Source organism: Oryctolagus cuniculus, chromosome 8 (assembly GCF_964237555.1).
Source record: "Oryctolagus cuniculus chromosome 8, mOryCun1.1, whole genome shotgun sequence".
Classification (NCBI taxonomy): Eukaryota; Metazoa; Chordata; class Mammalia; order Lagomorpha; family Leporidae; genus Oryctolagus; species Oryctolagus cuniculus.
Genome location: NC_091439.1, coordinates 87,997,320 through 88,012,554, shown reverse-complemented (window position 1 = coordinate 88,012,554; position 15,235 = coordinate 87,997,320). Strand labels below are relative to the sequence as shown.

General features: G+C 42.6%; 1 protein-coding gene across 2 annotated transcripts in view; it reads left to right on the top strand.

Moving 5' to 3' along the window:
• MRPL1 (mitochondrial ribosomal protein L1) overlaps nucleotides 1–14,405 on the top strand; it is a 152,461-nt gene extending 138,056 nt beyond the window's left edge. For both annotated transcript variants that reach the window (XM_070047985.1, XM_070047986.1), the window contains 2 exons: nucleotides 11,092–11,173; nucleotides 14,211–14,405. In XM_070047985.1, the coding sequence (XP_069904086.1) occupies nucleotides 11,092–11,173; nucleotides 14,211–14,329 (201 nt within the window). In that variant the 3' untranslated portion in view covers nucleotides 14,330–14,405. The remainder of the gene's footprint in view (nucleotides 1–11,091; nucleotides 11,174–14,210) is intronic.
• The last annotated feature ends 830 nt before the right edge of the window (nucleotides 14,406–15,235 follow it).

Sequence of the window (15,235 nt, the reverse complement as noted above, 5' to 3'; positions counted from 1 at the left end):
TCTGTTTCCCAGTACCAACAGTGAGATAAATTCTTATTTTGTGCTATTTATGAAGAGATAAACTAAACTTTTTTGGGAGTGTCTTTAAGGGATGGTTTTGTAATTTTAAATGCTAATCTAGAGCTAATTTTTTTATTAGGAGATAATGAATGTACATAATAAAATGTTTAAAACATAATGAATATCATAGATAGGAATATATAAATCATTCAGCATTCCAGTAATCACTGGTAACATTTTAGTACTTTTCATTACTGCTCGTTCTCTGCATTTTTTGATTATGTAATTGCTGTTATATATTGTTTTGTGTTCTTTTCCTTGACCATATTTTCTCTTGTCTTTAAAGTTGTTGCAAAGTATCACTCTAAAAGCTGTTTTATAGCCTGTTATGTGGATATATAACTTAATGAAACTTATTTTTGTTGTATATTTAGATTGTTTCTGATATCTCATTATTTAATAGTATAGTATCATCCCATGAACATAAATCCACATCTCTCATACACAGAGAATATATTTTGTGTCTTTGTATAAATGTATAGCTGTTTACTGAAAAGTCTGATTTTAGTGAAGTATAAATGTGAATAGTTTTTTCCATTCTCTGCTTACAACTGTGCCCTGTACAATTTCCCTTTTCTGTTAGGCGTTGCCAGTTTAAACAGAACTAGTTCCTGTGACTGTCAGCTTGAACTAGTTCAAACTCTAATTCCATATCTGAAGAGCTCGCTTTCCCATTTTGGTGCCAGGTTTTTACAGTTCTGTGTCCTGAAGTTGGGAAGATTTATTATACCTTCAGGCTTCTCCCACTGTAGACTTTCCAGTGCTCCGTTCTAAGGTACCTTGCCCCAGTGCCTTTTCCAGGCCTAACTTTTCTGTCGTAGAGGCCTAGGAGGGGACTAAGGGGAAATCACAAATGCCTCTACTTACCTGTCTGTTCCCATTTGCGGTGCCCATCTTGGTTGTTGCTACTTTTCTGGCTATCTCCAGTATACTGGTTTTATGTACTCTACATAGTGCATATTCGACCAGCCAGTCTTCCTTTCTTGTGAAGCCCTGCCTCCTCATTTGGCTCCTTCTTCTGTTTTGGGTGGGTGTTAACTTTTTTGGTGACCTTAATTGTTGACATCCTGCTTTAGAATGTAGGCCACTAAAATGCCTTTTTGCTTTTATTTGTTTATTTTTAAACTATTTATTTATTTGAGAGGCAGAGTTACCGAGTGAGAGAGAGAAATCTTCCATCCACTGGTTCACTGCTTAAATGGCTGCAACAGCTGGAGCTGGGCTGATCTGAAGCCAGAAGCCAAGAGCTTCTTCCAGGTCTCCCATGAGGGTACAGGGACCCAAGGACGTGGGCTGTTTTCCATGAACTTCTCAGGCCATAAGCTGGGGGCTGGATTGGAAAAGGAGCACCCGGAACATCCCATATCGGATGCCTGCACTGCAGATGGAGGTCCAGTCCACCATGCCACAGCGCCAGCCTCCAATGCCTTTTTGCTTTTAAATTTGAGCCTTGGTCATAAGCCCTAAAGAAACTTGTTTCAAGTGTTCTCAAAATTTATAGCAGCTTTGGAAATCATCGCTAAGCACTTTTCCTACTTTTATTTTAAATGGCCATACAATTCTTAGCAATGCAAAATATGTATTTTTTTATAAATTTATCATTTAATTCCATTTTCCATGAGTTTTTTTTTTTTTTTTTTTTTTTGACAGGCAGAGTGGATAGTTAGAGAGAGAGACAGAGAGAAAGGTCTTCCTTTTGCTGTTGGTTCACCCTCCAATGGCCACCACGGCTGGTGCGCTGCGGCTGGCGCACCGCGCTGATCCGATGGCAGGAGCCAGGTGCTTCTCCTGGTCTCCCATGAGAGTGCAGGACCCAAGCACTTGGGCCATCCTCCACTGCACTCCCTGGCCACAGCAGAGGGCTGGCCTGGAAGAGGGGCAACCGGGACAGAATCCGGCGCCCCGACCGGGACTAGAACCCGGTGTGCCGGCGCCACTAGGTGGAGGATTAGCCTAGTGAGCCGCGGCGCCGGCGTGTATTTTGCATTGTCAACATAGTAGATGCATAATAGGAAACTGAAAGTTTATCAGTGTCCAACAAAACTTTCTTTTAAATAAAAAAATGCAAAGCAGAAAATATCCTTGCTTTAGCAAAATTTGATGGCTGTTTGCTCGTGAACTTCCTCAAGCATCCTTTGATATGTCTTCTATGTAGAAGAGGTCAGCAAACTGTGGACCATGGGTCAAGTCTGGCACCACACCTGTTTTTGTAATAAAATTGTTTTTGGAATACCGTGGCACTCACTTGCTTATATTTTGTCTATGGCTTGTTTTGCACTACAGCAGCAGTGTTGAGTAGTGTGGCAGAGCCCATTTGGCTTGCAAAACCCAAAATATTTATCATCATACCATTTACAAAGCACATTTGCCAAGTCCTGTTTTACACCCTCCCTCTAGAATTCTTTCTAAAACAGATCAGATAAACGATTTGTCTCCTTAGAAACATTAAACGTCTTCTTACCACTGATAGGATATGTCCTAAAATCTTTACCTGAACATCTAAATTCCCTTGCAGTCTAGTTTCAGATCACTATCTTAGGTTCAAACTCAGTACTTCCTGCTGTTTTCAGTGGTGGACTCTGAAGAATAGAGTTACAAATTGGCAGCTTGCAGACTAAATTTGTCCTCCTGTTGGGCCCAAACAGTGGTTTTATTTTATTGAATTAGCCTGTACAAAGTAGACAGTATCACATGGAAATCCAGATTCTGACAGTTCTTGATAAATCAGGAGTTCTGATGACAGAGGGTAGCCCCACAGCCCTTACTGTAACAGTGAGGTAGGCCTGAGTAGCATCTGCCTCTGCATAACCTTTGTCGGGCAGGCAGGAGGGGCTTGAACCTCATCCTCTTCAGTCATGTCTGTCCCCTAGATAAATGGGCCACCTCATAGTCAGCAGGTCTGCCTTGTTCTCTCATTACTTCATGTTGGTCTCACTGCCTACAAGACCTACTTTGTCCTTCAAAATTCTTCATCCATTAAGACTCAGCTTGAATATCACCTTTGTGCAGCCCTCTTGTCACTTCTTCCTCTGTGCCTTTGTAGTACTTTGTTCATCTACTTTGAGTGGCACCTGTCACGTTGCACGTTAGTGACAAGACTGTAATTTCCTTGAGGCTAGTGTCTATATCTTACTTATCTTTTTGTTTCTGATCCCCAGCATGATGTCTGACAAAGAATAGCGCCTATATAACTTTGCTCAGTTGTATGTTGTTAACATTTGAAAATTAGGAAAGTAAGGAGCTGACTTTTGTTGCATTGCAGGTTAAGCTTACATCTGCAATGCCAGCATCCTATCTCTGACCACCAGTTCAAGACCAGGTTAGTCCATCACTTCTTTTTTTTTTTTTTTTAAGACATTTATTTATTTGAAAGTCAGAGTTACACAGAGAGAAGGAGAGGCAGAGAGAGAGACAGAGACAGAGAGACCGAGAGAGAGAGAGAGAGAGAGAGAGAGAAGTCTTCCATCTGCTGGTTCACTCCCCAAATGGTTGCAATGGCCGGAGCTGTGCCAGTCCAAAGCCAGGAGCCAAGAGCTTCTTCCAGATCTCCCATGCAGGTGTAGGAGCCCAAGGACTTGGTCCATCTTCTACTGCTTTCCCAGGCCATAGCAGAGAGCTGGATTGGAAGTGGAGCTGCCGGGTCTCGAACTGGCACCCATATCAGATGCTGGCACTGCAGATAGTGGCTTTGTCCACTACGCCACAGCACCAACCCTGGTCCACTTCTTTTTTATTTTTTTTAAAGATTCATTTTATTTATTTGAAAGAGTTACAGAGGGAGGTAGAGAGAGAGAGAGAGAGAGAGAGAGGGAGGTATCTTCCATCCGCTGGTTAAATCCCCAGATGGACACGACAGTCAGAGCTAAGCTGTTGCAAAGAAGGAGTCAGGGGCCCAAAGACTTGGGTTATCTGATGCTGCTTTCCCAGGCAGCATTAGCAGGGAGCTGGATCAGAAGTAGAGCGGCCAGGACTTGAACCAGTGCTCATATGGAATGCTAGCTTCAGGCTGAGGCTTTAACCCACTACACCACAACACCAGCATTCCAACCCCCCCCCCCCTTTTAAATTTATTTTAGCTTCACTTTTTTTTTTTTTTTTGGTATATATCTCATAAATACAACATTAGGAACATAGTAATTCTTCCCACCATACCCGTCTTCTCACTCACTCTACCCCCTTCCTCCTCCCTCTCCTGTTTTAGCTCTACTTCTGATCCAGCTCCTTGCTAATGTGCCTGGAAAAGCAGTGGAAAGTGGCCCAAGTGCTTGGGCCCCTGCACCTATGTGAGAGACCTAGAAGAAACTTGGGGTTCCTGGCTTCAGCCTGACCCAGCCCCGGCTGTTGTGGCATGAACCAGCAGATGGAAGATCTGTATCTCTCTCTGTCCTCCTTTCTGTGTAACTCTGTCTTTCAAATAAACAAAAATAATCTAAAAATTAAAGTAGTGAAAAACTCCTTAGGTGGAGAGAAAAATTGAATTTCTTCTTTTTTTTCTTTTTAAAGATTTACTTATTTGAAAAGCAGAGTTAACAGAGAGAGGGAAAGACAGACAGATATCTCTTCCAACTATTGATTTATTTCCCAAATGGCCACAATAGCTGAGCCTAGGCTGGGCCAAGGCCAGGAGTCAGAAACTATCTGGGTCTCCCCTGTGGGTGTTGGGGACCTAGGTGCTCGGGCCATCTTCTGCTGCTTTCCCAAGCACATTAGCAAGGAGTTGAATTGGAATCAGCTCAAATAGGCTGCCAGTGTCAGGTTGTGTCTTAACACCTACACTACAATGCTGGCCCCCAGTTCTTCTCTTTTTTTTTTTTTATTTTTTTTAAAGATTTATTTATTTATTTGAAAGGTTGGGGGAGATACCTTCCATCTACTGCTTCGCTTCTCAAATGGCTACAATGGGCCAGGTGGAAGTCAGGAGCCAGGAGCTCCATCTGGGTCTCCCATGTGGATGGCAGGGGCCCAGTTCCCTGCCCAATTCCCTGTGCTGTGCTCGGCTGCTTTCCCAGGCACATTAGCAGGGAGCTGGATTGGAAGTGGAGCAGCTGGGACTTGAACTGGCGCCCATATGGGATGGCAGAACTGCAGGTGGAGGCTTAACCTTCTGCACCACAGCACTGGCCCACACTTCTCTCTTAAGTGCGTGTTCTTTTCCTTTTAGTATCTCTCTATTTTCTCTTTTCTCCCTTTAGTTTACAACAACTCATTTGTGTTTTTCAGAGAACGAAGACTTTATTTTCATAAGGATCACCCATGCATAATAGCTGTGTGCAGGGTTACAAGCTAGCAAGTGGTAGAAGTGAGGTTCATACCCAGTTTTGTCTGCTAAGTTAGGAGCTCATACACAGAGCTGCAGAGCCTCTCCTTACCATATGTGTACCCTTGGATAAGTGTCAACATTTCCTAAGTCTCAGTTTCTAGTTGTAATTGAGAAGTGATAATGGCACCTACCTTACAGTGTTCTTGGGAGAAATGAATGACATGCTTAGAACAGAGCTTGGTCCAAAGCAATCACCCAACAATCAATTATTATTTATTTGAAAGGCAAAGTAATAGAGAGAAGTGGGGAAGAGAGGCAGACACTAAGAGATTGAGAGAGAGACGAGTATCTTTCATCCGCTGGTTTACTTCCCAAACCATTAGAACAGTCAGATCTGGGCCAGGCTAAAACCAGGAGCCAGGATTTTCATCCAGTTCTCTTATGAGTAGCAGAGGCCCAAACACTTGGGCCATCATCACTCTTCCCAGATGCATTAGCAGGAAGTGAGTAGCCAGGACTTGAACCAGTACTCTGATAGGAGATGCTGGTGTTATAAGCCATGGCTTCAACCTGCTATGCCATAATGTTGGCACCTGGATTACCTTTCTTTTCTGGGTTTAGACAGTTAGGAGTCATGCATGTTAAGAGTATGGACCCATCTGTGGAAACGACTTGCCAAGCCATACTTTAATTTTATACTATTGCATTTGGAAGGGATTTTGTAGGTCAGATAGTTTAGTAGGTGCTTATCCAAAGTGGCAGCCTTCTCTGCAGTTTCCAGTTGGGATCAGTCAACTAAAAACTGTCACAGCATTCCCAGGAGCAGAAGCGGCCACTGATGTATGAACATGTGTGTGCTTAAGAATCATAGATGTGTACTTTGCTTTGCTTTTTTAGTTCTGCCTCTATAAAATATAAAAATCCTTTTTACACACTTTAATCCTTAGTCCTTCACAATATTTGAATCATTTTACTTCTGTATTGGCAGTTCTGAAGGTTTGGCCCTGGGACCCTTTTTAACTGAGGTGCTGTCCTTTGATGTCTGTCTTCTGTCTTCTCCTTTCTTATAAGCTGAGAATCCATGAAGACTCTGAAAGCACTGGCTAAATTTTTGTGTGTGTGTGCGCATCTTCCTGGAGTTTGGTTTGCTGACCTACCAATGCTTGAGAATCACTGCAGTGGACATGTTCCTGAGTACATTTTGCCTGAGAGGAAATATAACAAGTGCACTTTAAAGGGACAGAAAGTGGCTCAGGGCCACTGACTTTTAGTTTTCTCATACTGTAAGAAAGTAATTGAAAATGAAGGTTAGGAATTACATGGAAAGGGGAAAATCTGAGAGTTAAGGCAGAGAGACATCGTGTTTGCCTGCATTCACTGAGCCTTTCCCATGACGTGTTTGGTGAAAGTGCCTTACCAGATCCAGCAGAAGGCAGGGTGCAGTAAGCAGTCTTTTCCTGAAAACATTGTGCTGCAGAAAAAGGAGTGTGTCTGCTCTGCAGTGGACATTCTAGCTGAACACAGAAGATGAAAAGACAGTGTCATGACTGGTGTGCGTTCCAATACAGCGTTTACACATTTCAATGTCCCCTTCTGTGTCAGCCTCTTCCTTTTTTCTTCCTGCTGTTGGCATGCACTCTGCTATTGACAGTGAAACAGATACCATCCTCTCCTCAAAAATCATCACCCCAAGGGCTGCTGTTGTGGTGTAGTGGGTTAAGTTGCTGCCTGCAGCACTGGCATCCCATATGGGCACCAGATCAAATCCTGGCTGTTCCCTGCTAATGTGCCTGGGAAATCAGTGGAGAATGGCCCAAGTGCTTGGGCTTGCCACTCACAAGGTAGACCCAGATGGAGTTTTGGGCTCCTGGCTTTGGCCTGGACCAGCCCCTGCTGTTGCAGCCTTTTTGGGGAGTGAACAGCAGATAGAAGAGTCTCCTCCCACTTCTCAAAATCAATAAGTCTTTTTTTTTTTTTTTTTAAATCATCTCAGCCGCCTTAAGGCCGCCAGATGCTGCTGCATAGGAAAGCTGTTTTGGAAGTGTAGAGTAGCTGAGATGTATCAAAGCTTGTAAGCATTGCTCTGTTGACATCACTGTCAATTTCATATGCTAACCTTTAGAAATTTTTATTTGAGATGGAGAGAGAGATTCTATCTGCTGACTTATTCCCCATTTGTCCACAACAGCTAGGAACTCAATTCAGGTCTGTCATGTGGATGGCAGAAACCCAATCACTTGAGCCATTAGCTGCCTCCTAGGGTCTGCATCAGCAGGAAGCTGATGTGAGAATCAAATCCAGGCATTGCAGTGTGGGTGACAGGTGTCTTAGCCTCTAGACCAAATGCCTGCCTCTGGAAGTTTTAATAAAGCTGGTGCATGCATAGAGTTTGTTTCTGTACATAGCTGAGTACTGATTGTCACCAGTAGTCACTTAAATAACCATAATAATGCCCATTAAATATATAACTTTTCCATGTTTTGCATAGTATCTAAAGAAATAAAATTAACTATTATGATCATAAATATATTTTACAATTCAGTAGAGGGCATGTTACTGAGCCAGGTTAGGTCTGCTGTCTGATGTGCACATACACCAGTCCGTGACACTGATCTTTTGAGAAAGGCATTCTTATTATTTCTTACTGGCTTAGAGACAGCGATAGGACACAAATCTTCTTCCTTGAAAAGGGGTATGGGGAAGGTTTCATAGATTATTTAGAAAAAGCTAGTGTGTTGCTGTGGATTCGTTCCAAGAGGAAGAGCGTGGTGGGGGCAAGAGGCGTGGAGCCACCACACAGACCCTGGGAGTCGGGTGAAAGTGGGCCAGAGGCTAGCAGCTCGCAGACTCGTTTATTTCAGTTGGTACAGCAGCTTATATAGCCATGGCAGCCAATTTGGTCAAGGGGCAGTTTATGCCCTAACCAATCACAGCCTGTTGCCAGGCAGGCGCCGTTGCCAGGTGGTTCCCCAGGGGGTTTCCAAAGCCATTGCTGAGTAACTGATGCTCGCTTGCCAGTGGCCATCTTGGCATGGCCTTCTCATTCCACCACACTGGTGTGCAGAGAACTGTCAAGTTCTGATTTGAGGGGATTGCAATCAGGCCATTTATAATAAAGTTTAGTAAGATGGGCTTCACATTGAATTTCCATGGTCAGTGGACTTCTTACTTTTGAAAGGGCTCTGGCCTGTTGATATTTCAGTCATGCTCCTGTTTGGTTCCAAGGTTAGATTTTTCCTTCTTCATCTTTGCCCCCTCAGATTTATTTGTTTATTTGGAAGGCAGAGTTATAGAGAGGAACACACACACACACACACATACACACACACATGGAGGGAGGGAGGGAGGGAAAGAGGGAGGGACAGAGAGAGAGAGAGAGAAACGCAGTGCATCTGCTGGTTCATTCCCCAAGTGGCTGCAATGACTTGGAGCAGAGAAAACAGGAACTTTGAAAGATGTGATTAGAACTTTGTGGCTGGTACCTATTGTTAAAGCAAAGAGCTTTTGAATTTCTGGGACTTCAAGAGGAAACCTAAGGGACAGTCTGATTTCAGCACGGTAATAAAGATAAGAGGTGTTAAAAGTTGATCAAAAGTATAAACTATTTCAAAACTTCTGTATTTTTTTAAAAAAAATTAAAATCGTTGAGGACTTCCTAATAATGAAAGTTGCAGGGGAAATAATTATTTTCCATTTCTAAACAATATGTTTTTACTTTGCTTACTGCTGGAATGGCAATATAAGGCTGTAAAAAAATTGGAGTTTAGTATAACAGTATAGATCATCACTATTAAAAGAGATATTTTATACATCTTTTTCATGTATCTGTTTACCAAATTTAAGGTTGAAATGGATGTTTAACAAAGGGTAAAGGAACTTAAGAGATGACAGTCACGTCAGTTGATAATAGGAAACAGAACAATTTGAAGTAAAATGGAGAATTAAGAGAGGGAAGCAAGGTGAGGATGCATGTTGATATCTTGTGTGTGTGTTTTTTTTTTTTTTAAAGATTTATTTATTTATTTGAAAGGCAGAGTTACAGAGAGGCAGAGACAGGCAGAGAGAGAGAGAGGTGTTGGTTCACCCCCCAAATGGCCACAATGGCTGGAGCTGAGCCGATCCAAAGCCAGGAGCCTGGAGCTTCTTCCGGATCTTGCATGTGGGTGCTGAGCCCAAGGATTTGGGCCATCTTCTCCTGCTTCCTCAGGGCATAGCAGAGAGCTGGATCAGAAGTGGAGGAGCTGGGATTCGAATCAGGGCCCATATGGGATGCCAGCACTGCAGGTGGTGGCTTTACCCACTATACCATAGTTCCAGCCCTGTGTTTTCTTTTTAACATAAAATCTTTAAGAAACTTTTACCAGTAAACCACTTGCCTCAAATCAAATTAAATCTCTAAGGCCAGTGGACTTAACAAGGTGAACCAAGCATTGATTTGATTTTTTTTTCCTTTTAGAACTCCCCACTTATGGATTAGCATAAAGTAAGAATTCCTCCAGTAACATCTAAAGTTTCTCATTTAGTGTTTGGTGCTACATCCTGGTGGTGTCAAATAAGTACTCTTTGGTGATGATTAGAGAAGTTTTTTCAGGAGGAATTCTCTTTTTGTTTACAGTAACACATTTTTCACCTGGTCGCAGAGTTGTTAAAAACAAAAATTTGTTTGAACTTTTTACTCTGTAATTTTTTCCAGTTTTGCTCTTATAAATTTTATCTGAATTAAAAAAATTTATCCATTTGGCACAATGCAGAATCCTATAAACATTCAGTATAATGTAACTGATTGAACTTCTATTCCTATTTAGGTAGAATAACTTTCATCAAATTTGGATGACATGCATTGTGGGGAGCAATCCGGACTGGACTGAGTTACTGGAATTAAGACTTATTCTATGCATCTGCTCTCCCACAATATGGCGCTGGGAGAGGAGTAAACAGCTTCTACCCAGCTGCCTCTCACCAACTTGACAAGCTGCAGGAGCTGCTCCTGATTGGAGGAGAGCGGTGTGCTCAGCGTGTGGGCAGCTGAGTTGGGATTGGCGGAGGAGGACTATAAAGGAGGAGAGAGACGGCATGCACCAGGAACATCTATGGGGAACATCTAAGGGGAACATCTGAGGGAACACCTGTGCAGCCCCCGAGAGAAAGCCGGCCGGCGGTGTGCCGCTCCCCTGCGGAAGTGGGGAAAGTGGCCAGGGGGAACCGCCCTTCCATGGAGGTGGAAGGGATAGTAGCCAACCCGGGAAGAACCAGCAGCAAACCCGGGGAGGGCCGAGCAGACGAAAGAACAGCGCAGGGTCCTGTGTCGTTCCTCCACGAAAACGGGGAGCGACAATGCATGAGGATTTTTCAAGCATGTTAGTTGAGTTTAGAGATATTAGTTCGGACTCAATCACTATATATTTACTTCCTGTAGTTTTTTGGTAAGATAATTGTTATTGTATAGAATGTTTCTAAAGTTGGCACTTTAGCAGAGCTTCTTGACTCTGGATAATAGTCTGCATCTAGGATATGCTTTGGGGAATTTGCTTGGACACCGAGGAATCTCAGGAGAAAAACTTAAGCATAAATCTTTGCTGTAATATGTTCTATAAGATAGTCAAATCTTGACATGTAAAGACATGTAAATGTAGCATTGTGAAAGAAGAGTAAGGGAGGTTTTTCCCTTTCACAGTAGAATCTCTTTGTAGGCAATTTACATTATGTCTAGAATAAATACCAATAGTTATTCATTGTATTTCCCCATCATTATGTGTATCCTTTCCTTTCAGCTGGACATGTCAAGTGAACAGATAGCCGCCAATTTGCAAGCAGTTATTAACGAAGTGTGTAGGCACAGACCACTGAATTTGGGTAAGCGATTTGTTGAAGGTAGGCTTAAACTTTCCTATAGGCGTATGATGCTTTAAAAAATGTAAAGTATTAAAACAATCAAGTTAACATACAAATACAATAGCAACCATATTTCCAGGGTTTAAATAAATAAAAATGAAATTCTCCAAGGAATTCCTATTGTCTCATGATTTTTACATTTTTAAAAATTTATTTTCATTTTATTTGAAAGGCAGAGTGAGAGAGAAATTGATCTTCCATCTACTCGTTCTCTCCAAATGCCTACTATAGCCAGTACTGGGCCAGGCTGAAACCAGGTGCTTGGAGCTCTATTCAGGTCTCCAGTGAGGGTGTGGGAAACCCAAGTATTTGAGCCATCATCCCTTGCCTCCCAGGGTACACATTAGCAAGGAGCTGGATCAGAAGTGGAGCTAGGACTCAAAGCGGCCACTCGGATATAGGATGCAGGTGTTCCAAGCAGCAGATCTGCTGTGCCAAGCACGTGCTCCTCTTGATCTTATTTACCTTTTAAAAGAAAAAGGTTGATTTTTATCATATGAGAGTCACTTCTTATCAATGTCATGATTTTATGGGGAATTACTAACCTTAACTGAGATGTCTAAGTACTATAGGGTAGAACATAGAACATAGGCTGGTCTGGTGCCTTTATTATTGCCTTATATACCATTCATATTATTTCCTCAGATGAATTTCCCACTTGGATGGTTGAACCAAGCATGGATCTGTTATACTCAGTTGATTGTTCATGTCTAGGTTTACTCTTGGTCAGCTTTAGCTTTGTAACTGTGTTTACAGTTTAAAAAGCTGTTTTTTGAGTCCTGTGTCTTGGCACAATGGGTTAAAGCCACTGCTTGTGACGCCAGCGTCCCATATTTGAGTGCTGGTTTGAATTCTAGCTGTTCTGTTTCCGATCCAGCTCCCTGCTGATGTGCCTTGGAAAGCAGCTCTGGCTGTTGTAGCCATTTGGGGAACAAATCAGCAGATAGAAGATCTCTCCTTCTGTCATTCTTTCTATCATTCTGCCTTTCAGATAAATAAATCCATATTTAAAAATTAAAAATGAAAATTAAAATTTTTTTTGCCTTCTTAGGGAGTCAGACACACTTGTATAAATACCTCATTTGTTAAAAATTATTTTGTCATAAACATGGCTATAGTACTTAGTAATTGTATGTGTACAGAATTCCTTTATTTTCTTTAAAGATTTGTTTTACTGATTTGAAAGGCAGAATGACACAGAAAGAGAGAGGTCTTCTATCTACTGGTTCACTCCTTAAATGACCACATGGCCAGGGCTGGGCCAGGCTGCAGCCAGGAAACGTGGAGCTCCATCCAGGACTCCCATGTGGGTGTCAGGGACCCAAGCACTTGGGCCATCTTCTGCTGCTTTCCCAGGTACATTAGCAGGGAGTTGGAATGGAAGCAGAGCAGCTGGGCTCAAAGTGGCACCCTGAGCTGCAGGCTATGGTTTAACCTACGGGGTCATAATGCTGACCCCTGCATGTGCATTCTTATATTCCATGGAGAACTTTTTTTTTAAGATTTATTTGAAAGTCAGTGTTACAGAGAGAGCTTCCATCTGTTGGTTCATTTCCCATCTGATGGCTTCAGTGGCTGTGTTGGAGCCAGGCCAAAGCCAGGAGCCAAGAGCTTCATCCGGGTCTCTCTCCCCACATGAGTGGCAGGGGCCCAAGCACTTGGGCCATCTTCCGCTGCCTTTTCCCAGACCATTAGCAGGCAGTTGGATCAGAAGTGGAGCATCCAGGGCTGGACCTGCTGCCCATATGGGATGCCAGCATCACAGGTTGCCACTTTACGTACTATGCCACAATGCTGGCTGTACCACAGAGAACTTAGATTTCAGTTTAGGATCTTCTAAGACTGTAGCAGGAGTGGGTTGATGTATAGCCAGTCCTCTAGGCAATGTTGTTTTCTTTTCTCTCTCTCTTTTTTTTTTTGTTAAGATTTTTGTTTATTTAAGAGGCAGTTACAGACACTGAGAGGGAGACAGAGAGGAAGGTCTTCCATCTGCTGGCTCACTCTCCATATGGCTGCAAAATGTGGAGCTGGGCTGATCCAAAGCCGGGAGCCAGGAGCCTCCTCTGGATCTCCCACTTGGATACAGGGGCCCAAGCACTTGGGCTGTCTTCCACTGCTTTCTCAGTCCACAGCAGAGAGCTGGATCGGAAGAGGAGCAGCTGGGAATCAAACCGGCACCCATATTGGAAGCCGGCGCTACAGCCCACTATGCCAAAGTGCCAGCCCCCCTTTTCCTATTTTAAGTGAAGCCCCTTAATGTTGTTTTTGTGGAAAGACTGAATTTTTAGGTAATTTTACCAACTGTTTGGTAACACAGAAGTAGCATCTGTGCTTTTAAATAAATATTTATAATATTTTTGTCAAATGTAAATATCACCACCTGCTCTCCTCACTGTTGACTTTGCAATAAAATGAATTCCAAGTGATCATCTTCTGGACTAAAATGAATTATTAGTGAGTATATGCAGCTTCAAGGTTAAATCTCTCATATTCTAGAATATAGCTAGTTTGTCTTATACTCTATAAATGGAACTATCTTTCCTTTCTTACAGAATAAAATACTAGTTCAGTAATACAGTACTATTAACCTGAAAATATGATGTGAGCCCTATTTGATTTATTTTTTTTAAAGATTTATTTATTTATTATTTGAAAGTCAGAGTTACACAGAGAGAGGCAGAGGTCTTCCATTTGATGGTTCACCGCTGATCCGAAGCCAGGAGCCAGGAGCCTCCTCCCGGTCTCCCACGTGGGCGCAGGGGCCCAAGGACTCCGGCCATCTTCTCTGCCCACCCAGGGCGTAGCAGAGAGATGGATCAGAAGAGGAACTGCCAGGACTCGAACCGGCACCCATATGGGATGCCAGCGCTTCAGGCCAGGGCATTAACCCGCTGTACCACAGCACCGGCTCCCCTATTTGATTTCATGTTATGTTTTTGTATTTGCTCCTTGGGAATCTATGAAATAAAGTTAAAGCTGATTCTGCTTTTGTTTCCAGGTCCCTTTGTGGTACGAGCTTTCCTTCGTAGCTCAACAAGTGAAGGTTTGCTGTTGAAGGTTGATCCATTGTTGCCTAAAGAAGAAGCAACCGAAGAAAGGAACAAAGCAGCTATTTAAAAGTGTTGCATTGTGAAATTTTTTGTAGTAGATTAAGAAGCAACAGATAAAAATATTAAACTGCACAGTGTCCTTGTTTGATGTCTTATTATTTCTTTATCATTACTCTTGTAATCAATTTTAACAGTACAAAATGTTAGCAATTTCAAAAATAACAAAAAATTTTCTCTGTGTCTGAATCTACCTTTTAGATCTTGTCACTTTTTCTTCCTTAGAACCCAGATTCTACATCCCGGTAATTACAGCAGCAATGTATAGCTTAATCATTTTCCCTTGGGAGCTGTAACCTTTGAGGAAATAGTAACATCCCCATTCCCAAAGGGCTCAGAATAGCAGCAGCACGAGCTGCATCCCAAACATGACTGTGTTCTAAAGCAAGAAACGTGGAAATGTTCATCCTGAAGTAATCTGAATACCGTGTGTGACAGTATGCATATAGAAAATGACTAAGCCATTAAAATGTGTAGGTGGATTACCTCTTATGAATCAATTTGTAATAATATGTTACATTTTTGTGATAATAATGCCTTTATTTTTAGTATGCTTTGCAATATGCAAGGAACTGTATAGTACTGCTGTACATTTAACCCCTTTTTGAAAAAAAGATTATTTTAAAGGCAGAGCTATGGATTGAGGTGGGGGAGAAGTGGGAGGGAGAGAGAGAGACAGAGAGAGAGAGGGAGGGAGAAAGAGCACTTCCATCCACTAGTACAGTCCCTAAGAAGCCTTAACGACCAGGACTGGGCCAGGCTAAAGCCAGGAGCTTGGTACTCCATCTGGGTCTCCTGTGTGAGTTGCCGGTGCCTAAGCACTTGGGCAATTATCTGCTACTTTCCCAGGCACATTAGCAGGGAGCTGGATCTGAAGTGGAGCAGCCAGTGCTCACATGGGATACTGGTGTCTCAG